The sequence below is a fragment of the Mustela erminea genome, chromosome 19 (assembly GCF_009829155.1).
Source record: "Mustela erminea isolate mMusErm1 chromosome 19, mMusErm1.Pri, whole genome shotgun sequence".
Classification (NCBI taxonomy): domain Eukaryota; kingdom Metazoa; phylum Chordata; class Mammalia; order Carnivora; family Mustelidae; genus Mustela; species Mustela erminea.
In genome coordinates this window covers 10,533,483-10,556,541 of record NC_045632.1, presented here as the reverse complement: position 1 = coordinate 10,556,541, position 23,059 = coordinate 10,533,483, and the positions used below count along the sequence as shown (strand labels likewise).

General features: G+C 49.3%; 3 protein-coding genes across 17 annotated transcripts in view; 1 reads left to right on the top strand and 2 right to left on the bottom strand.

The window, feature by feature from the left end:
* LOC116579282 (leukocyte immunoglobulin-like receptor subfamily A member 6) overlaps positions 1-23,059 on the bottom strand; it is a 355,647-nt gene that overhangs the window by 134,372 nt on the left and 198,216 nt on the right. The window lies entirely within an intron of this gene.
* Positions 887-7,379, bottom strand: LOC116579285 (leukocyte immunoglobulin-like receptor subfamily A member 6). Of its 4 annotated transcripts, XM_032324456.1 has the most exons (9): positions 7,260-7,379; positions 7,063-7,098; positions 6,575-6,859; positions 5,819-6,121; positions 5,325-5,621; positions 4,771-5,079; positions 1,880-1,930; positions 1,613-1,742; positions 888-1,050 (listed from the first exon to the last, which is right to left on the bottom strand). In XM_032324456.1, exons 1-9 carry the CDS (start codon positions 7,360-7,362, stop codon positions 990-992), a joined length of 1,575 nt encoding a protein of 524 aa, XP_032180347.1. In that variant the 5' UTR covers positions 7,363-7,379; the 3' UTR covers positions 888-989. The 4 variants fall into 4 exon arrangements, with proteins under 4 accessions (XP_032180350.1, XP_032180348.1, XP_032180347.1 ...); XM_032324459.1 differs by lacking the exon at positions 6,575-6,859 and having other exon boundaries at positions 887-1,050; XM_032324457.1 differs by lacking the exon at positions 7,063-7,098 and having other exon boundaries at positions 887-1,050.
* CDC42EP5 (CDC42 effector protein 5) lies at positions 18,323-22,792 on the top strand. Its single transcript, XM_032324530.1, has 3 exons — positions 18,323-18,619; positions 18,873-18,989; positions 22,268-22,792. The coding sequence occupies exon 3, from the start codon at positions 22,268-22,270 to the stop codon at positions 22,727-22,729; it is 462 nt and encodes a 153-aa protein (XP_032180421.1). The 5' UTR covers positions 18,323-18,619; positions 18,873-18,989; the 3' UTR covers positions 22,730-22,792.

Here is a 23,059-nt window from a genome sequence, read left to right as displayed (position 1 = left end):
CAATTTAGTGGGACAGAGAAAAAATTTTATCAGAATAGAATAAGTCCCATGCCTGGTCCCCACCCATTGCTTAACTGTACTAGGCCCAATAGATAATGAATTAAACCCCAAAGTCCAGATTGACCATCTTTGCCCCATAACCACTGTGCAATATTGATCATTCCCATAAGACTTAAAAAATCAGACGTCCACCCCATACAAGGCTATTCCACCTGATGTTAACATACAACCAGGGTACTGGATTCCTCTCTAGACCAGAGCCTGGATGGGGATTCAGACAATCTGCTATTTCCCACATGGTTTCCCGTAGTAATGTTCACTGTGATCATACCCTGCGGTTCCACCCTCTCTACAGGTTACCATCATTTTAAATTAATCATTTCACCCCTTTTCATGGTTTTTATACCTTTTATGACTCTTACATAATTTATGTTGTGTTCTGTTAATAATGCAATAGTATCACATGCATCCTTTTTGGCTTCCTTCTTTCACTCATCATCATATTTGTGAGATCAAGCTGTATTTTTTCTGTTTGTCATCCTACTTTGTGCATTTTAACTGTTGTATTGCATTCCACTGTATAAAAGTAACACAAAATACTCATTCATCCTTCGGTTGGTGGAATTTTGTTGTTTACAGTTTTTGGCTAGTGGAGCAATGCTTCTCCTCTGACTCTGGTGCTTTATATCCTTGGGTATATGTGCACAGGGCTCTCCAGGGCAAACCTCTAGGTGCTGGACTGCCTGATCATAGATGCATATCTTTTCCCCCAAACCAGGAAATCCACACTACCCCCTACCAAACTTGCTGGAGCAATTTGCACACCTACCAGAGGTCTGTGAGATGCTACCTGCTCCGCAGAATTTAATACTGAAATCAAAACAAACAGCAAACATCTATCATCTTGGAATTTACAATCTCATTTAATTGGCACCACAGCCCTGAAAAAGCCATCATCACTAACAGTTACACGGGAAAGCACCAGAGGCTCATATGGGAGAGTGCTGATTCCAGGTGCTGATGCTGGGGGAGGAGCCATGCAGGAAGCACCTGGTGAAGAGAGAGAAGCCTGCAGAATCCCAGACAGGGGTTGGGTTGGAATGTCGTTCTGGGCTTGCACCTTCCAGGCTGGATATAAATTTCAATCCATCTAAACGTTTGCTCAGCCGCATTACCTGAGTCTCTGCACTTAGAGCTGGAGGCACGGACTGGAAACACATCAGGGAGTGTGCATGTGATAAAAAGACTTCTGTGATACACAGTGTTGGAGCAGAACCAAAAAAATTGAGTGGAGTTATGGACACAAATGTTCATGTGGATAAAGCCTCATGTCATTAGGGTGAGGGAATAAGAGAAGCCAGACACTAAGGAGACAGCAAAGCAGGGGGCAGGGTTCATGGTGGAGGACCCTCCTCCAGGGAGCTCTCCCAGCCTTGTCCTTGCCTCCTGCACAGACAACACCGCTTCATTGCCTTTAGGTTTTCAGCACAGAGTTCACACAGTTCATGGACCACTTCAGAATCTTCTGGGTTAATGCAGCCTTCTGTGTAGGTGTGATTCTGTTCTAAGATTCTCAAACCCCAAAGAATGTGCAGCGCCATCCTCCATTTACCTCTTGGTTTCACCTTGGGAACCTGTCTGGCTGCGCCATGCCTGAAACACCAACACCACTAGCACCACCAGCACCAGTGCAGACAGACCCACTCGGATGAGGTTCTCCAGCGTGTGATCTGGGCGTGGGGCTAGGGACAATGGGGCAGAGAGGTCATGCAGGGCAGGACAGGTCACGCCTACCACTGCACCCACAGGGGAGATCTAGGTCTCCCCTCCCCTTGAACAGGTCATATGCACCCCAGGATGCCTATGTTCTGTTACTCACAACTTGTGGAGTCTGGGGTCTGCAGTGATGAGGTGACAGCAGCAGGAACCCCTGAGAGGAAAGCAGAGAACATGAGTAGTTGGGGCTAGCTCAGCCCAGTGTTGCCCTGAGGATCTGAATTATCAATTCTCCCTTCTCCTGTCCCGAGGAACAAGCTCGTCTTCAAAGTGATCCCTCCTGCAGCCACAGGTGAGATGTGAACCCTCTTGTCTCCAACTCCTTTGCATTTAGACTTTGATTTGAGATGTTGATGACAAAAAAGGGCTTAGCCATGCTCCATGCCACAAGCTTACAGTGCACCTGTTTGGAAATCCCTCATGTCCTTCTTGCTTTCTTGTCAAACTGAGCAACAGCTCACCCTGAGCTTGATTTCCTGGGGAAGAGAGTCCTGAGTTAACCCTCAGAGAGGAATCCTGGATTTAGGGGTGGGAAGCAGGCACCCAGGGATTCCTGAGGGTCAGAAACACGAAGGGGTGGGCACCCCAGGCTACCAGTCTCTCCTCAGCCTCAGCCCAGTCAGTCTCATCCTACACCTATGTTAAGAACCTTCACGGCACCTGGGTGGCTTAGTGGGATTGGCTTCTGCCTTTGGCTTGGATCATGGTCTCAGGGTCCTGGGATTGAGCCCCGCATCGGGCTTTCTGCTCAGCAGAGAGCCTGCTTCCCCCTCTCTCTCTCTGACTGCCTCTCTGCCTACTTGTGATCTCTCTCTGTCAAATAAATAAATAAAATCTTAAAACAAAATAAGGGTGGAATCCCATCCCTGAAGAAGTTGGGGCGTGGAACTGAAAAATCTGCATATTTCTGAGAACTACATTTGCTCTGAATTCCACAAGCCCACGCATGTTAAGAATTTCTTTATTGTTGTTGTTATTATTATTATTATTAACATATAATGTAGTATTTGCTTCAGGGGTACAGGTCTGTGAATCATCAGCATTACACAATTCGAATACACTCACCACCATTGCACGTATCCTCCCCAATGCCCATAACGCAGCCACCCTAACCCTCTCCCGCACCCTCCAGGAACCCTCAGTTTGTTTCCTGAGATTAAGAGTTTCTTCTGGTTTTTCTTAAAACTAATTATGTATCATGTTATTATGAAAGTCTGCAGAAGCTGCAAATACTGTCCTGCAGGCCATTTAAATTAGCTTGTCCCACCTCTAGTAAACAAAAATTTTTTAAATGTTTAAAAAAAAAAAAGAACCTTCAAATGCTTTTCTTTTGTTATTTCATTCATTCATTCACACATTCATTCATTCACTAGAGCCACTAGTTATGGACCATCTGGAAATATAATAGACGTACTTACATACATACTTGTGTATTTATGTACATTATTGACACATATGATATAGGATGTGTTTCATACATAAAAATGTATGAAATGCATACTACACATAAATACATATGATATACATATTATATATTATATAATGTATTTTATATGTTATGTATATCTGTATGTAAATAAGACATGTGGTGAGACACTTGTAAGTATACAATACACATCAGTATGTGGTACCAGCATGCCCAAGTGTGTCTTGGTGAAGGTAATAAAGAACAATCAATGTTCTTATTAAGAAGAAAAATATGGAGGGGCACCTGGGTGGCTCAGTGGGTTAAAGCCTCTGCCTTCAGCTCAGGTCACGATCTCGGAGTCTTAGGATCGAGCCCCGCATCGGGCTCTCTACTGAGCAGGGAGCCTGCTTCCCCTCTCTCTCTGCCTGCCTCTCTGCCTACTTGTGATCTCTGTCAAGTACATAAATAAAATCTTAAGAAAGAATAAGGAGAAGAAGGAGGAGGAGGATGAGGAGGAGGAGGAGGAAAATGTAGAGTTCCTGGGTGACTCGGTCCGTTAAGCATCTGACTCTTGATCTCAGCTCAGGTCTTGATCTCAGGGTTGTGAGTTCAAGCCCTGCATTGGGCTCCATACCCAATGAAGAAGAAAAAGAAGGAGGAGAAGGAAGGGGAAAATGTGTATCAGATAAGATGGAGCTATAAATAGAAAAGTCTGTAATACATTTAGGACTGATCAAACACTTTTTTTTTCAATTACAAAAGGCATTAATGGGGTATTTGTATAGGGTCACATCCAAGGTGACATTTGGAAGAGGATTTTAAGTCAACACAGAAGGGTGACAGTGAGGCATAGGAAGAGAGAGTGACAATATTTATTACAAAATGAATGTCCATGTCCTTTGACTAAGCTATTCTGTTATAAGAATTTAACCAAGAGAGAAGGAGTAATTGCTTCTGCATATCCCTGTGCATTGGTATGTGCAAGGATATTCATCATAGGTTACTTTGAAATATCAAAAGCCTGGGAACAAATGAACTGCCAAAGTATAGGGTATTGGTTACATTTATCCTGACACATTAAAGCGAGAAAGTACCATACAACCATTAAAAAGTCTAAAAGAGATGCATATTACTGATATCAGATAATTCCTTAGAATGTATCATTTCATTAAAAAAAAAAAACAGAGCTGGTCAGAACTGTGTCTTTAAGATGTTGATGTTTGTCCACTCACAGAAGATGTTTGTAGAGTCTCCCTGAATGTTTGGGGGGGAAAGGTAGCCGAGTGTGTTGGGGTGGATTTGGGGTTTGAGCAAGTGGTAGCAGAGACTGCAAGGTAACTACTTTTTTTGTACCCCATTTGTGAACAGTTTCAGGGATGCACCATGTGAATGCACTCCTGGCTTCTGGCTTTTTCAGAGATGCTGCATTCATGCGTGGATCCCGGCCCAGTGGGATCCCACGCACCAGTGGGAGGTGTGGGGCAGAGGACGGAAGGACAAGTTGCCTCCAGAGAGGCGCCTGCTGGGAGGACATCCAGACACGAGACAGAGGGTATGGGGAGGAAGACATTCAGAGAGCCCCTCACCTGTGACCACGAGCTCCAGGGGGTCGCTGGGGTGCGACAGCAGGAAAGGGGTGCTGCTGAGTGACCCATAGCACCTGTAAGTCCCACCGCGGTCCAGAGTCACGGAGCGCAAGGGAAAGTCCGCCTGAAATTCCCCACCTTGGTGCTGAGACCTGCGGTGCAGGGGTGGCCCAGCCTCTCCCTCCTTGGACAGAAGGAACGCATCAAAGAAGCTGGCACTCTGACACCGCAGGGTCACATTCTCTCCTGCGGCCACGGGGAGGCCGGGCTGCGCAGACAGGGTGGGAGGTGGCCCCTGTGGGAGCTGGACTGGGAGGAGAGAGTCGGGTGTTTGGGGCGGCTCTGCGCTCTTGCCCCTCCCCCGAGCTGAACTGAACTGTCACTCAGGCGCCCCACCCAAGCGCGGCTCCTGGCTTCTTCTCTGTCCAGTTGTCTTAAACTCGCGCTTCCCGCCCTGGCGCCTCTCTACCTGTGCTCCCCGCCCGCACTTCCAACAAGTGCCTGAGATGCCAGCCCAGGAAAAGTGGGAGTGTGGGCTGGGATATGGCTCCTACCTGCGACCAGGATGTCCAGGGGTTCACTGGGGGCCGACCACTCGGAGGAGAGGGTGTGTCCGCCATAGCACGTGTACCGGCCCCCGTGGGAGGGTCTCACAGGGCCCAGGGGGAAGTCTGCCCCAGAGAGCTCAGCCTGGGACTGCCAGCCAAGCCTCTGGGGAGGGTCACCTGCCCCCTCCTTAGTCAGAGCGAATCTGTCGTAGCCGACATCAGAGTGACACTGGAGGGTCAGGCTCTGCCCAGGAGCCACCACTGGCCCTGGCAAGACTGACAGGGATGGTTTCCTAGACACACCTGGGAGAAAAGGTGGTTCTGGTTTCTAAGAGGGTCAGGTTTCTCCTGCTCCTCCCACAAGCCTCCCACTGCTGGCTCCCAGACTCCTGAGCTCTCTTGCCCCAACCTCATCGTCCTCAGTGCCCCACCTGGGATGATGCTCCTCTCACTGGTCTGGAGAACCAAGGAGTTCTAGAGTCATGCCCTGAATTCCTCACCTGAGATCAGGAGCTCCAAAACGTGGCTGGAGGTAGACCACACAAAGGGGGAGCTCGAGAAATAACCATAGCACCTGTATGTCTGCCTGTGACTTGGGCTCACGTGGTCCACAGTGAAGAGCGCTTGGAACCACCCATCAGCTTGGTGCTGTGAGTCCAAGTGCCTGGGGTGGCCCTCTCCTTCTTTGCTGCACAGAACGAACCAGTCAAATTCCTGCCATGAGCCACACTGGAGGGCCACGCTCCCTCCTGAGGTCACGATGGGGCTGGGCAGGGCTGAGAGGCTGGGTTTGTTGAACATTCCTGGAAGAGAACAAACCCGGTGTGTTAGAAGGGCGGGGTGGGGGGGCACCTGAGGAAATCACGTTAAGTGAAATAGGGTAGGCAGAGAGGGACGAGTACTGCATGATTCTGTGTCTATGAGGAACCTAAAGATGGTCAGATTCGTAGAGGCAGAGAGTAGAATGGTGGTTGCCAGGGGCTGCAAGGAGGGGAAGAGGGAGGGTCATGTGTACAGAGTTTCAGTTTTGCAAGACAGTTTAGTTCTGGAGATCTGCTGTGCAGCCCTGTGCCTATAACAATACTGTGCTGGGCACTCAGAAGTTTGTGAAGAAGGTAGATCTCATGTTGTGGGGGGGCGGTGTTGGGGTGGGAGAGGAACACCACCCCCAATGGTCGATGGGACTGTGCTATAGAAAGGGAGGTCCCTCCCGGGGCACAGCCACCTCATCTGTGCAGAAAGAAACACTGGCTCACCTGTGACCACCAAGTCCAGAGGCTTGCTGGGCACTGACCAGCTTGTTTGTCTGTGATACAAGCAGGAGTAGCGACCAGCAAGGTGGTAGGTCATGTGTGGGAATGGGAACTTAGCCTTGTTGCTGGGTCCCAGGGGAAACTCCCTCCTCAAGGGCTCTGGGACCCCTTCCCGGTACAGGCAGTACTGGTCAGCATTCTGAGATCCCTGACACCAGATGCTCACAGGCTTCCCCTGGGCCACCACAGGATCTGGCTCTGCCCAGATGATGGGTATGGGCAGGGTCTCTGAAAGAGAATCAGAATTGCAGTCCTGGTATTCTCTATGCCTCAGTTTCCCCTGGTTCTCAGCCCTGGGGCCCCTTGTACACGTTTTTATTGATCAGTTTAAGATTCCTCTCCTCCATCCTCCAGATGCCCTGGCAGGGATGGGGGTCCTATATTGTGCCCAAGGAGGAGGTGGGACCTGGGACCCCTGGGGATAGGCTCACCTGCCTGCACATGGGTCATCTGGCTCAGACACAGTCCTGGAAGAGAGATCCCAGTGAGAGGCCACTGACTCCTGAGCAGATCCCCACCTTTTCTAAGCACCCCAAGTTCATGAGATCTCCTGAGAGAACACAGCCTGGCTTTGAGAGGGCTCCCCTCTCCCACACAGGTGTCTATCCCCATCCTTCCGAAAACTCACCAAGGCAGAGAAGAACCATAAAGGTCATGGTGCTGCCTCCCACTGGACAAGCCTGCACAGACAGATGCCTGGACTGGATGCAGGCAGCAGGGGGCTTTCCCATCGTCAGGCTCAGAAGAAGGGGCTCCAGAGGATGCCTGCTTCCTCTGCAGGCAAGTGAGACCTGATCTATGGTGTGCCCAACCTTCCATCTACCAGGCGTGACCTTCTTCCTGAAGAGGGTGGGGACGTTTCCAGTCCTGAGTCGGCCCTGTTGGCCACTACAACCTGGGTGTGCCCAAGGGAATACCACTTCCCTTCTCAAGATTTCCATTTATGGGGATGTCTTTGTGCCAGCCCTTCACCCAGCCAATGTCCATTTGAACCCTCAGATTTTTTTCCAGGCCCTGAACAGTCATCTGTAAACGAGAAGATGTAGTCACAGTGAGGGCTCAGATTATCAGAAGATAGACATTCAGTAATGGATCTCACAGTTACTTATCTGAAAAAGAGAAATGAACAGAAATATGAAAATATATAGCAGTAGGGAATTATAAGCTGAATATTAAAAAATAAAAACCTTGTACTCATTCTTATGGGGTATCCTTAAGGACTGATTACGTACTCACCATTACTCATTGTCAGGGAAATGCAAATCAAAACAACAGGGAGATATCACTGCACATCTATTAGGATGACTATTCTCAAAAACACACACACACAAAGACAAAAAATACTGAAGAGGATACAGAAAAATTGGAACCTGTGTACACTGTTGGTGGGAAAGCAAAATGGTGCCACTGCTGGAAAACAGTATGGAGGCTCTACGAAGTATTAATAATAGGACTGCCATATAATCCCTCAATCCCACCCTTGGGTATTGATCCAAAAGGAATGAATTAGAATCTCAAAGGAAAATTAGCACTCTATTGTTCATTGCAGCATTATTCACAGTGGCCAAGACAAGGAAACAACCTAAGTGCCCATCAGTGGTTGGAAGGATAAAGTACATGTGGTACCCACATACCATGGGGTTTTATTCCGGAAATATTCTTAAGAAAGAGGTAATATAGCATTTGTAACAACATGTATGGATGCTGAGGACATAGTATTAAGTGAACTAAGCCAGTCACAGAGGGACTGCACGAATCCACTGACGTGAGGAATCTAAAATGTTAGACACATAGAAGCAGAGAGTAGCATGGTGGCTGCCAAGGCTCAGGGTGAGGGGAGGTGGGGGGACGACGTTCCACAGGTGCAGACCTTTGGTTCTACAAGATGAGCAAGCCCTAAGTACCTGCTCTGCAACATTGTGCCTTTAGGTAACAATATTGAATTATAGACTTGGGAATTTGTTAAGAGGGTTGATCTCCTGTTAATTGTTTTTACCAATATAAATTTTATTTTATTTTATTTTATTTTATTTTATTTTTAAATATTTTATTTATTTATTTGACAGAAAGCAACTCAGAGAGAGAGGGAACACAAGCAAGGGGAATGGGAGAGGGAGAAGCAGGCTTCCTGATGAGTAGGGAGCCCAGTGTGGGGCTTGATCCCAGGACCCTGGGACCATGACCTGAATCAAAGGCAGATGCTTAATTGACTGAACTACCCAGATGCCCCAATATGAATTTTAAAAAGACAATGACTATGGGGTCAGACTTCATAGTCAAGGTAGCAGACCAGGCCCATGTTCAGAGGCCCCCTCTGCTCCAAATGCAGAGAAGTTCTGGATAAAACGTTTGGTCATAGTCAAAGAGAGAAATGAAAGTTCCCAGGCAGAGCTCAAGTCCTGAGGAAGGGACTGCCTAGGGGATCCTGGGGTCAGCAAGGCGAGGTCTTATAGGGAGAGAAAGGGGTCTGTGGTGTGTTCTTGGACCAGGGGCATAGATGTGGGGCTGTCCCCAGACCTGGTGCACAAGCCCAGAGCAGACCCAGCCTCTGTCACCACTGTTTTTCCAGGACAAGAGAATCAAGCTCTCTATGTCAGCCATACCTCCGGGCATCAAGGCCCACGTGCTTTATGATTCTTGGCCTGAAATTGGATGTCTGATGCCCTGACCTCCGTGTTCCCCAGCCTCAAAGAAACAGAAGGCTATGGGCTCTGCCATGGACACGGCCTAGGAAGCAGCCCTGTGGGTTCAGAGGCCATGAAGGACACTTCCCACAGACACCAGAGGACACTGTTCCACAGAGAGTGTCCTCCCACCTGCTGCAGGGAAACTGGGGCCTGGGGTCAGGGCCGCTCTCCCCAGAAAGGCACTTCTATTTCTATGCGAAAGCAACCACCCTTGATTCCTGAAGAAGCAGGAGGAAAGGGTGGTGACGCTTTGCTGAAACTCAGCCCTATAGATATAGGTGTTGGCATTGACCACCTCCCAGTCAGTGACCCTTGCTTAGGTGACCTTGTCCATGCAGAAAGGTGATGCCAGAGGGAGCAGGAGGTACTTAGCAGCAGAGCAGGACCTTGGGGAGAGGGTAGGGGCTCAGCAGGGCATGCTACAAACCATGAGAGGGTGCCGTGGAAGTCCACGTGTGCAACCATGCCTTTGGTGGATTTCAGGGAAAAAGTATCTGGTCCTCTAGCTGATACAGTGGGTACAGGGTTTAATTTGGGGATGAAAATACCTTGGAACTAGTTAGAGGTGATGGTTGCACAAGATTGTAAGCGTGCCAGATGCCACTGAATTGTACACTTTTTAAATAGTGAGTGGTCAGTTTTACATTTATGAACTTTACGCCAATAGGGAAAAAAGCAAAGATGTAATCTTTGTTTGTAAAGCGAGCAGCACAGCCCTGACATTTTGAGTGTGGATTTTTATCACAGTCACACTGTACACTTGTATCCAGAAAGGACAACATTATGACCAAACCAAGTCCAGTGTGCTTTGATGTCTGCTGTCTCTCAGTGTACAGTAGAAAAGAAATTAAGTTCCCCAGATGACAGCGTTCTGTGGTCAAAGTCATCCTCGTCTAAATGTTGAGCTTCCCTGCCTACTGCAAAATTGTCTTTTTTGGGTGTCCCTAACACCCCTGGACCTGTGTATAGACACCCTCCCCATTTCATCCATAGGGACCCCACTCCAGGAGGGTGGGCTCTGTGTTGCTGTCCATGGTGCTGATTGTTACTTGGCTGGACCGTCCATTTCAGTACCATGGCCAGAGTCTGCGGGAGCAACAAAGTTACCCTATTCTGATATCTTGGTTGGCAAGTTTGCCTCAGTGAGCCCCAATCATTGGTCCTATATAGCCTCCACGCAGGAGTCAAATAGAAAATACTCAGTCAGGGACGCCTGGGTGGCTCAGTCGTTTAAGCCCCTGCCTTTGTCTCTGGTCATGATCCCAGCGTCCTGGGATCGAGTCCTGCATCGTGCTCCTTGCTCGGCAGGGAGCCTGCTTCTCTCTCTGCCTCTGCCTGCCTCTCTGCCTGCTTGTGCACTCGCTCGCGCTCTCTCTCTCTGATAAATAATTTTTTTTTAAATCTTAAAAAAAAAAAAAAAGAAAAGAAAATACTCAGTCGGAGCGTGAAGGTAAATTGGAAAAATACAGGGGGATGTCTGTAGTTGACATTAATTCAAATTCCCCTGGCAATCTGTGCATCCTGAATGGAGATAGAATTTGGAAGCTCAGGATGTTGGCCCCACGCCCAGCATGCCAGCGACTGGGACAGCTTGAGGTGTCATATAATGTTAGCTCTCCCTATCTGCCTCAGAACATATCTTACGAGACCAGGTTCACGGTACCAGCTACTGGGTATGACCAAAAGATATCAGATTTGGGGGCACATCAAACTGGTTTCAAAACCTAGAGCTGCCTCTTGTTAGCCCTGTGTCCTTGGGAATATCATCTCACTTCTTTGAGACTCACTTTGATTTTCTGTAAGACTGCAGTGATTATGGTTCCTGCTTCATAAGAATGTTTGGAAGATTGATGGTCAGAGATTATTATTATTTTACTCTGTTTTTCACAGGAGGCAAAAAGTTCAGCCATGAGGGCAGGATCTGGGGCCAGGCAGCCCAGGATTTGATCATAGCTCTGTCTCATTAACTATGCTGTGACTTAGGGGAAGCCACCCTCATGTCTCTGTGTTGTCATTTATAGAATGAGGATAATGCTAGGACCTACTTCATAGGGTCTTGGTAAGAAACTAAACTGTTTCTCTGTGTGATATGTGGTGTAAAGTGCCTGACATATAGTTAGCAGTCATGCAAGAATGGGAGCTGTTACTACCATTATTACCACCACCACCACCACCATCATCATCATCATCATCATCATCATCATTACCCTAGTCACTATGTGCCAAGACACAGCCTGAAAAACTGCCTGTGTTCAGGAATGGTAGCTGCTTTTGTAGATTACTGTGAAGATTGATGATAGCTGATACAGATTAAGACACTGGAACTAAGAGTTGAAAGTGATCAGCCTGGGGCCACAGGGCAAGAGTTGGTGGAAGTGGGACATGCAGCCAAACCTGTCTGAAGCCAACAAATGGGCTTTTGCCACAATCCCACCTGCCCACATTTAGCATCAAGAAGAGAAGGACCTTAGGAATCCCCTCCTCTGCCCCAGAGAGAAGACCAGGTCTCACAGCACTTTGGCCAGGAGTTTACAAGGATCACCTTTTGGCCCTTCCCTCCTTCCTCACCTTTGCCACCTGAACCAGAAAAATTGCTCCTCTCTTTTACAGAACCTGCGGTAGGCTCCCAGGAACTTTTCCTGGTGGGATTGGGGGCAGAGGAGAAAGGAACTGTAAACGGTCTTGGTTGCATGGGGCACGGTGAGATGGCTCAGCAGAAGGAGGAAGGAGTTGAGACTCATGAGAGGGAACCCCAGAGACAGAGCTCAGCTGTCCTGGGAAGCAGGCAGACTGGCTGCAGGTCAGTCTCAGTGCAGTTGTTCTCCTGGGGCTCCCTCTGCTGGCATGGCCCTCACTCCCTCTTCCATCCTTCCCTCTCTCTCTGTCGCCATCTTTCCAGAGCCTCCTCTCTCCATAAATTTCTCTCCCTCTTTGTGTGTGTCTCTGCCTCTCTATCTCTGTTCCTGTCCCTCTCCTCTCTGGGTCTTTCTCCTCTCCCTCTGAACCTAGATGGGAGTGTTTCAAAGTCCTTTTGGGTATTGGAAATCCTTTCTGATGGCAAAACCTGACTCTGGGTCACCCCGTCCCTCAGTCCCTCAGCCTCCCCCATTCACATCCCTGAGCTGCTGGAGAAATCCCCATAGCCTGTGCATTGGTCACTGCACCCTATGACCCCTACTCTCCTGGCCTCCATTTCCTCATCTGTTCAGTGAACATAATAATAGCACATACTTTGAGGGTGATGTGAGGACTACGTGAGATCATATTTGAGAAGTACTTAGAACAAGGCTTGGCACACAGCAAGGGCTCCATAGATGTTGTCCGCCAGTTCTGGGGCTCAGTTCTAAGCCCGCTTTCCCTTCCTATCTAGCACAGCTGAACAAACACCTTGCCTGCTCACCCCAGCTCCCTTGGTACCGGGATCCAGGCCTGAGGGGGAAGCCTCCCCAGCACTTGCCCATCCCTACCTTGCCCCCTCATAAGATGACCTAGGCTGCAGTTACCCCTCCACCTTCCACCTGCTCTTTCAAGAAGCAGCACCCCTGCCCTGGGTTAACTCCCCTCCATGTGCTCTGGACCTGGAACAATCAGTACCAGCCACTACTGGCAATTTCCTTCTAAGTCAATTAAGTAAAATTTAAATTTCAGTTCTTCTGTTCTGCTAGCCACATTTCAAGTGCTCAGCCACCGCATGGGTCTACCATAGTATACAGTGCAGATAATAAGACATTCTCATCTTTCCAGAAAGTCCCACTGGGCAGATCCCTGTCTTCCTTATTCCAGCGGGGTCCCCTCCATCACAGAACATGCCCCTCCTGTATCTTCCATCCTCCTTCTCTGTCAGGGTCGGCCTGCCTGAATTCAAATCCCACCTGCACACCTTAAGAGCTGCAGCAGCTAAGTTATCTAACCATGCCTAAAAATTAATTTAAAAAAAAAAAAAAAAACTTTGGGTGCCTGGGTGGCTCACTGGTTAGGCCTTTGCCTTCGGATTGGGTCGTGATCCCAGGGTCCTGAGATGGAGCCCTGCATAGGGCTTTCTGCTCAGCAGGGAGCCTGCTTCTCTCTCTCTCTGCCTGCCTCTCTGCCTGCTTATGATCTCTGTCTGTCAAATAAATAAATAAAATCTTTTGAAAAAAAGAAAAGCCTTTATGTAGGGGCACCTCACTGGCTCAGTCGGTAGAGCATATGACTCTTGATCTTGGGGTTGTGAGTTTGAGTCCCGTGTTGGGTGTAGAGATCACCTAAAAAAAATTAAGTAAAACAAAATCTGTCTGCAGTAACAATCAATGATTCCCAAAAGAAACGGCTAAGTGGAAAAGAAAAAAGCAGTAGCTCCAGATCATCCAGTAGGAGTTCATTTGTGCATTTAAAATGTTTTCTTGGAGCACCATCTCCATCAGCAGGTCTCAGAAAGGGGCAATATTCCCTGACCAGGGGCATTTGGAAATACTGTTGGTCAACCATGCTGGGGGTGGGGGGAAGATGAGCTACTGGCCTCCAGTGAGTGGAGGCCAGGGATGTGGCTGAACATTCCAAATACACATGACAACCCACCCATGACAAAGAATGACCTGGCCCCAAATGGCAATAGCAAACAGGTGGAAAATGCTGGTCTGTGTGTTTGCAAGGACCCAGCCTATTTGGGAGATGTACACCCCAAATTGATTTCATGAGATACATGAGATGGAGATTGGATTGGAGGAGGTCATCAAAACCTTACTAGTCAAGGTTTATTTCTCTCTTTACAAACCGGGTATACTCATGTATTATCTGTGTAACTAAAAATTACATTAAAAATAAAAAACAGCCACAACAAAAAGATACCAAATGTATCCAAACCAACCAAAGAAACAGAACTCTTTCTCTGACCCTTACCTCTACCTCCAGATACCCTATCTCTCCTTCCTTCCTATCACTGCCAGACCCCCCGGGGTCTTCACCTCCTCTCCCCTGCCTCCCACACCCACCCCAGTCTGGCTTCCAGTGCCAGTCCCCTGCAGCTCACCCAGACCACAGCTGTCTCTGGGTTGTTACTAAATCCAGTGAAACTTGTTATCATAGTTGACCTGCTTTTGAAACTGCAGGGAGGGACTGTGCTATCTCCCTGACCTCCTGGAGCCTGTCTCTCTGGCCCTCTTCCTCTGGCTGCCGCCCAGGACCTGTCCAAATTCCTTTCCTTCTTGCTATCCCTTCAATGTCACCGTTCTCAGATGCTTTGTCCCAGGCCTCTTCTCTTCCTGCATTTCCATCCAGGAATCACCTACACAATCAGTGAGGTGTGTTACAAGTGAAAATGTAGCGTCCCTTGTTCACCCATCATTAACAATTTCAAGATGGTCACAGTCAATCATTAAACCAAGTGCAGAGCCTTTTGGAGCACGGGGTCCCAAGGGACTGGGCAGGTCAGTTGCCCACAAGGCCGGCCAGGCTTCCAACTCTCCTGGGTTTAATCCCCAGCCTGTCTCATTGGCCTGCTCCCCCTGACCCCATGTTGTGCACTTTGGTTTTGGCCCCACAAATGCCCAAGACCTACTCTCTGAGGGTTGTGGGGTAGACAGAATGCGCCTCTAAAGATGTCCGTAAATGCCTGAAACATATGACTATGTTGATCACATAGCAAAGGGACTTTGCAGATAGGATTAAAATATCTTGCAGACCTTAAAATAGATTCTCCTGGTGTGGTGGTGAATCTTAACTTGGCCCAGCTACAGGGCCCATTTATTGACTTAAACAGCAACCCAACTGTTGCTGGTGGAAGCATTTCGTAGATGTGGTTGATACCACAATCACTTGATTCTAACTAAAGGAGATTACCCTTGAGAGCATGGGTGGGCCTCATCCAATCAGTTGAGTAAAACAAAGGTTTTTCGGGAGAAGAAGAAATTCTGCTTCAAGACTGCAGCATCTGGGCTCCTGGGTGGCTCAGTGGGTTAAGCCGCTGCCTTCGGCTCAGGTCATGATCTCAGGGTCCTGGGATCGAGTCCCGCATCGGGCTCTCCGCTCGGCAGGGAGCCTGCTTCCTCCTCTCTCTCTCTCTGCCTGCCTCTCTGCCTACTTGTGATCTCTCTCTGTCAAATAAATAAAAATTAAAAAAAAAAAATCTTTAAAAAAAAAAAAAAGACTGCAGCATCTGCTCCTGCCTGATAGAGTTTCCACACTGCCCTATGGATTTGTGGCTAGCCAGCCCCTACAAGCACAGAATCCAATTATGTATGTAATATTATATATATACATATATATATATATATATGAGAGCAGGGATATGTATTACTTGGTAATCAATAAAAATTAGTATTTTTATATATCTTAACTATATAGGTATCCTAATTATATATTTTAATAATACGTATATCTTAATACATGTATGTATATACACATAGAGTAAGTTCTGGTTCCCTGGAAAACCCTGATCGGTACACCTGTGTTACCCAGGTGGGCCCAATCTAATCACATGTGCCCTTAAAGGCAAAGAACTCTCTCTGGCTAGAGGCAGGAGGGAAATGGAAGAAAATGGAATGGGAAATCAGAAGGATTTGACTCACCGCCAGCAGGGGCGAGTAGCACAGAAAGCACCAGATGGATGCAGGCAGCTTCCACTCACCAGCCCCCAGCTGGGCTAGCAGAAGCAAGGCACCACAGGCATATGGCCACAAGGAACTGAATTCACCCAATGCCCCCAATGAGCTTGGAAGAGGGTTGTTCCAAGTAAAGGGCAGGGCCCTGCTGACTTGACTTGACTTTAGCCCTGGCAGACCTAATGTCCCACCCAGACTCTGACCTGCAGAAACTGTGGCATTAAAAATGTAAGTGGTTGTCAACCACACGGGTTGTGGAGATTCCTTACACCAGCAATGGGAAACCAATCCTCTCATCCTTGGCTCCTCTCTCTCCAGGAAATCCTGTCCGTCCTGGCTCTCAAGTCCAGGTAAGCCGACCTGAATCCCTTTTGGTTGCACCTTCCTCTCCATCCCTGTGGCCCCTGCTCCAACTTAGGCCCCTCCCCAGGATCCCTACACCCAGTCTCACAGCCTCTCGGCCAGGGCCAGGAAAAAGGTAGGAGGGTGATGCAAAAAAATAATAATAATATTAAAATAAAATTAAAGCAACATCCATGAGTCAGTAACAAAGATTGACAACAATATGACACAACAAATGAATAAATGCAACTAAAAGAATCACTAACCCATCCATGATGAACAAAACATCAAAAATCTAAATGAAGATGGCGATTAGTGTGACAGATTTTTCCTTTATGTCCCCAGCAATCCAATAAAGTTTATAACAACCCTGATCCTGTCTTTATCTGAAGTTTCTTTTTAAGATTAAAAAGATTAAGATTAAAATAAATAAATTGTTAAGATTTATTAAAAGTTATTGAAATAAAATTAAGATTAAAATAAATAATTAAGATTAAAATAAACAAATTTATCTATTTATTTTATTTGAGAGAGAGCACAGAGGGAGGGGTGGGGAAGCAGACTCCCCACTGAGCAGGGAGCCCCACGTGGGGCTCCATCCCTGGACTCCATGATCATGACCTGAGCTGAAGGCAGATGCTTAACCAACTGAGCCACCCAGGTGCCCTGTTTATTTGAAGTTTTTGATTTTTTTTTTCATTATGGATTTTTCCTGCATCCATCCTTAAAATAGTGCACTAAAAATCTTATTTCCTCTAAACAAAATGTAGTCTATGCGTGTCATGGAATATTATTGGGTCATGAAAACCATGAAACACCGACCGTGCTATGATGTGGGTGAACCTGGAGGACATCACACTCAGTGACAGACGCCAAACACGGAAGGCCACATATCTAGGATTCCATGTATACGAAACATTTAGAACAAGCAAACCCACAGAGCTGGAAGGCAGAGTGAGGGCTGTCAGGAGCAGGGGGAGGGGAAAGAGGGATGAACTGGTTATGAGTAAGGGGCTTCCTCTGGGTGGGGGAGGGGGGATGAAAATGTTTTAGAGCTAGATAGAGGTGTGGTTGCACAACACTGGAGATGTACCAAACCCTGCTTTTAAATAGTTGCTTTTATGTTATGTGACTTTAACCTCCGTAAAAATAATTAATAAAAATCTGTATTTAAATATATTATTTATCTCGGTTACTGAGTTTTCTGCAATTCCCCTCCTCTCCCAACACACACCCTTTAAATTTTGCTCTGGATTTGAACTGCAGCCTCACTCCAATCAGTCCATCCCACTCGTGAATCCCAGAATGAACTTTCTAGTACTGGGATCTGACCGTGTTATCCTGTTCCTTATCCTGCCTGGTTCAGCATGCCGCAGTCTCCAGTGGCTTTTGAGCTGAGGTCTCCAGGCAAAAAGAACTCCACCTTAGAGACCTCAGAAACGTTAGTGCCCTCTGCTCCGCCCTGCCTCCCAACCTGCTCCCAGCTTTCTTCCTTCCGCCCTCTAACTTGCCACTTCTTGGAGATTGTGTTCAAGCTGCACTCCTTGTGATCTGTCAAACTGACTCTTCTGCAGCCCCACAGCCCTAGCCCTGAGTCTCCGCCCTGGGCCTCTATCTCCACACCACTCCTCCCAGCCAGCCTCATCCCAGAGAACTCTGCTCTCTTCCCAAGGAAAGCGCTCCCTCACTCTGGCCTGGGACCCATCTTCCCAACACTCAGATCTGAGACTCTCTTGTCACCAAAAGGCACAGGCGCTCGGAGTCCTGTAATGACCTTTCTACCAGCCGCTTTGGGCAGGGACATTCATCCAGGAAACCCTCCAAAGCAGGGTTAGAGCTGCCTCCTGTCCGCCCCCCGCCCCCAACACTACCTCCATCCTCTTGAGGGCTCAGGGACCTTGTCTATTTCGTTATCTCTCTTAAACTCTCTCTGTCTCTCTTTCTCTCTCCCTCTCTTTCTCCTCCCTCTACACTCTCTCCTCCAACCGCTGCAATCTGGAAGAAATTACTCTTCTAAACAACCAGACTTCCCCAGCTTCAGGAAATTCCAAGCTGGGCAGGGGGAGGGGCCAGGCTGGGGGCGGCCCTGGCCATCCCCCACCCCTCTGCGTGTCCTCTCTGCACACCCAGTCGGGCCTCTCACCGCCCCCACACTCTACACTCTGCCCGGAGGCCTCAGCTTTTCCACCACTACTTTGGAGTCCTTTAAATCCTAGAGGCAAACTTGGGGTGGGGGGGCGGAATCAGGAAGGCTGGGAGGGGCCTGTGACTTAACCCTCTCTGCCCCAGACGGACTGAGCTGGCCTAGACGGTGACTCCGCAGCCCGTTTGGGTTCCTACTATGCCCCCGAGAGGGGCTGACACCTCGGTCTCCGGTGCAGGTAAAGAAGGGACCCGGTGCCAGGGGCTGCCAGGGGTAGGGCTCGAACTCCTGGGTCTGAGGCCTGGACCCCAGGGCCTGAAGGAGGGGGGCTTGGGACTCCTGGGTCTGAGGAGTAAGAAAGGTAGGAGGCAGGACTCCTGGGACCTGAGAGAGGAGGGTTCCTGAGGGGGCACTGTGGACCCGAACGCCTGGGTCCTGGACACCTGCCCCATCCCCCCACTCCGGGGTCCGCATGACACTTCCTTTGCCAGGTGAGAACCGTCGGGAGGAAGAAGGAAGAAGGCGCGGGCCTGGACCTCGAAAAGGAGAGGGGGGTCCCCCAGCCTGAGCCTGAGAGCGCGACTGCCCCTCTCAGCGAGGACCAAGAGGTAAGGGGTCGCGGGGAGCCGGGCCTCAAGGTCCCCGGGTCAGGTCCGGAGGGACGAGGGACAGACGGGCAAAGGGGGCGCGGGCGCTCAAGTCAGGGCGGCAGCCACGTGGCCGGAGCAAGCGCGGCGAGCCCACGGGGCGGGGGTCTCCCATTCCCGGGCCTGGCTCCGCCCGCGTCGCTGCCTGCCCCCGACCCGAGAACCGGTCTGGCCGGGCGTGGAGCAGGCGGTTATTTCCGTCTTGGCGGGGCTGGGGCCAGAGAGGACAGAGGTGAACCAGCTGTGCCCTCCACTCCCGCAGCTGGAGCGGCGGGCCTGCTGAGGGGGAGGTTGGAAGGGGGCGGCAGGAGGGCGGCTGCGCCGAGCCTGGAGTCGCGGGGCCCCGGGCCCCTCGGGGTCCCAACCTCGCTCCTGCGCGCTCTGCCTCTTTCGCGTTTGTGGTGAACAACAGCCCTCTCTGTAGGAGCCCTGGCTGGCTGACGGCATTTTTTCCTAGCATGACCTCATTGCTTCAAGCGTACAACTCTGCTTGAGGGAGGTTGGAGCCTTTTATTTAAGAGGACCCTGAGGCTGGAGGCTCCGAAAACTGGAATGACTTGCCCGAGGCCCTCAGAGCTAGCAAGAAGAGGTCTTACTCCGAAAGGATTTCTAACTCATTATTCTCTGTCTGGGATGGAAAAAGAGGAAAAGAAAGGCAAACAAACATAGTCAGGGGTGTAAAAAATGCCTTTAAAGCATATGGAAACATTGTTTCCATGGGGATGCACACACACCCATCTTATCCGTGGGGGCCTCTAAGCAATCTGATACCATCTTCAGACTCTCATCAGGTTTAGTGTATCTGCCTGGTTTCCAAATCCAGCCCCTAACATTTGTTGTTGTGTGACCCTGGGCAATTTACTCCACCTCTACACCTTGGCCACCGCCTTTGTAGAGCTCATGGAGCTGTTCTGAGGATTGAGTGAGTTTGTTGGAGTAACACACTTAGGTTCCCGCTTAGGAAACATAACTTCAGCACGGTGAATATACTTCACAAAACCCCTAGCAAAGAGGCATTCTGACTTCTGTTTTTCAGTGGACTAAACTGAGGTTTAAGGTTGAGGAAGTGAGTTCAGGTTCCCACAGAAAGGAAATGACAGGTGTGTTTGGCCAGGAACTGGAAAATGGTAGTGGTGTTGGCTGAGGGCAACAGAGCGTTGGGATGAGGGACCAAGTAGGGCATGGGCAGGCAGAAGAGCCAATGGCAGAGAGCTGTCTGGGGAGGGGTCCGTTCAAGGGGCAGCGGGGGGTAGAAGTGGTAAGTCTGGGCTCTGGTGTCCCACAGAGCTGGCTTTGTGACTTTGGGCAAGTCACATACCCTCTCTGAGTGTGTCCTTCTCTGGGACATGGGAGAATGATCCCAGATAGCTACTGAGCATTTTATTGAACTTTAGACTGTGTCCTGAGCACTGCCAAGACTTTGCTGGCAACATCCCACCAATCTTGCAAGGAGACTACAAAGTTTTATAGGAACATCCTATATTCCTATGTTCCATTTTTGAGAAAAGGAAATGAGGTAAAAAATGTTAAGTAGCTTGCCCAAATCTAGACACACACACACAGCCAGATGGAAACCTAGGCATTTGTCTGAGTTGTGTGCTCTTTTCCCCACACAATTCACTGCAGAGTAAGGACAGCCACTGCTAGCATGGGGAGAGGTTTGTTGTTGTTGTCGCTTTATGGTTTTTTTTTTAAACTGTGGATTGAAATTTATTAATGAGCAGAGGTAAGCATTTCAAAAAAATAAAATAGATTAGAATTGAAAATATCTGAGCGCCTAGCATGTTGTAAGTCTTGTTTCATAAAATGTTTGTTTTCCTTGGGGGTGGTGTGGGGAGGAGAGGCGATGGCATGCCCCGTTGCAATTAAAATATATTTATTCATCTAGGCAGAGGTCAGAGAAGTTTGAGAAACACTACAGAGGTGGTAAATCAAGACTGGTTTTCCCAGAGAAATAAGTGTGTGTGTGTGTGTGTGTGTGTGTCTTTACAGGGCGGTCTTCAGAACACATCCAGCTATAATTATTTTAAATCCTCTTAGCTTTCATTTTTCTCTGCATTATCACTGATACTTCCTGGGGTGATAGTTACTAAAAGAATAATGGTGGCTGCTTTGACTGATTCATAGGATTTTATCAAATCTTGGTCTTGTTCTATAGTTATATGAGGACAACTCTTCCCCCCAGCACTAGAATTACTAATTAGCTGGCACTATTACAAATATAATTTTCTTTAATTGAGATGTTTCTATGTGCCCCCCAAGGAAGGTGGGGTTATTTTTTCCCATTTACAGAGAGGAAACAGACATAGAGAAATCGCATAATTTATCCCAATCATACAGCTGGCAAACCAAGGGTAGGGCTTTGATTCAAACCAAGTTATTATTATTATTAAGATAACAGTGACTGTTAAAACAAAGTACAGGGTCACCAAAGGTCTTCCCAGAAGTTCCATAAAAACAACCAAGTTCCAGGATATAGGCAAAGGTTGGCAATTTACCGTATTTACCGTAGAATCCAGGGCAGCAATGAGGCAATAGCAAACCGAGTTCATACGGTACTAGCTGCCAGTTTCAAATTTATGCCATTCTTGCTATTTTTAGGGAAACTTGTGAAAATGTAAGACATTATATTATCTCTTTCAAAATCAAATAACTCGAATTATAAAATCTGTGCAAGTATAGATCCCCGGGCCCACCCTGAACCTGAATTTGAGGTTTTAGGCAGACCTGCATTGTGCCCTAGGCAAAGCTTTCGTGCATCCGTATTTATTTATATTTTATAACTGTGCTGGTGTAAAGACAGATTGACTGACATCTGCCATTTTAAAATAAAGCATGGTAACATTTTCTGGGGCCTCTAGAAGTGGGGGTGGGGGTGGGGGCTAGGCACGGTGCCTGGGGCACTTGGTAGACAAAGTCAGCCCTGTCTTCAGGGTAAGGCCCGGGAAATCTCGGCCTCAGAGAAGCTGCAGTTCCTCTGCCAAGCTTAGGAAACGTTCAGATTTGGAGAGGCATGTTGCCTGTGGCCCAGCCGGTGGGAAGACGGGAATATGGAATATTCCTTTAGTGGAATCAGCCTGGCGCAGTGGTCACGGGCAGACCTGACCTGTCATTTGGGAGAGCATCCTCTGAACCGCGCCTAGGCCCAGGGTGGGGACGCGGGCTGTGGGGCGGGGGGATGGGGCTCCCGCCGGTGGAGGCAGGCTGACCTGCTCCTACCTCCTACCCCGACCCCTCAGATGCCGGTGCTGAAGCAGCTGGGCCCCGCGCAGCCCAAGAAGCGGCTTGAGCGCGGCGCCCTGTCCATCTCCGCGCCTCTCGGCGACTTCCGGCACACGCTGCACGTGGGGCGCGGCGGCGACGCCTTCGGGGACACTTCGTTCCTGAGCCGTCACGGCGGTGGGCCGCCCCCCGAGCCCCGGGCGCCCCCCGCCGGGGCCCCGCGCTCCGCGCCGCCGCCCGCCATGCCGCAGCCCCCGCCGCCTGCGCTCCGCACACCCGCGCCCGCCGACCCGCTGCTGTCCTTCCACCTGGATTTGGGCCCCTCCATGCTGGACGCGGTGCTGGGCGTCATGGACGCGGAGCGCCCGGGGGCCGCTGCTGCCAAGCCCGATTTGGACCCCAGCACCGGGGCACAGCACCCCAGGGCCCACTGCCGCCCCAACGCGGACCTCGAGCTGGACGACGTCATCGGCCTGTAGGCACCCGCGTTGCCGATGCGTTTACCGTCCGGCATCCTACTTCTTTATACATAAACGGCTAAAGTCTCTGCGCGAGTTCGGTCTCTTCACTTTGCACGTGGGAGGGGAAGGCCGGAGGCGGGGGGGCAAGGGGGGGTCGGTGATGGGTCCCGGCCCCTTTAAAGGCCAGGTGTATCACCTGTGGCTCTGTTCCCCACAGAGACTTAACCCAGGTCAAGATCGGATGTCTGGCCTGGAGTGGTGGGATGTGGCCCCTTTAACTCAGGGGAGCGTGAGTACACGGTGCCCCTTTCGGGGGCGGTGTCCCAACGTGGCCGCTCTGACAGCCGC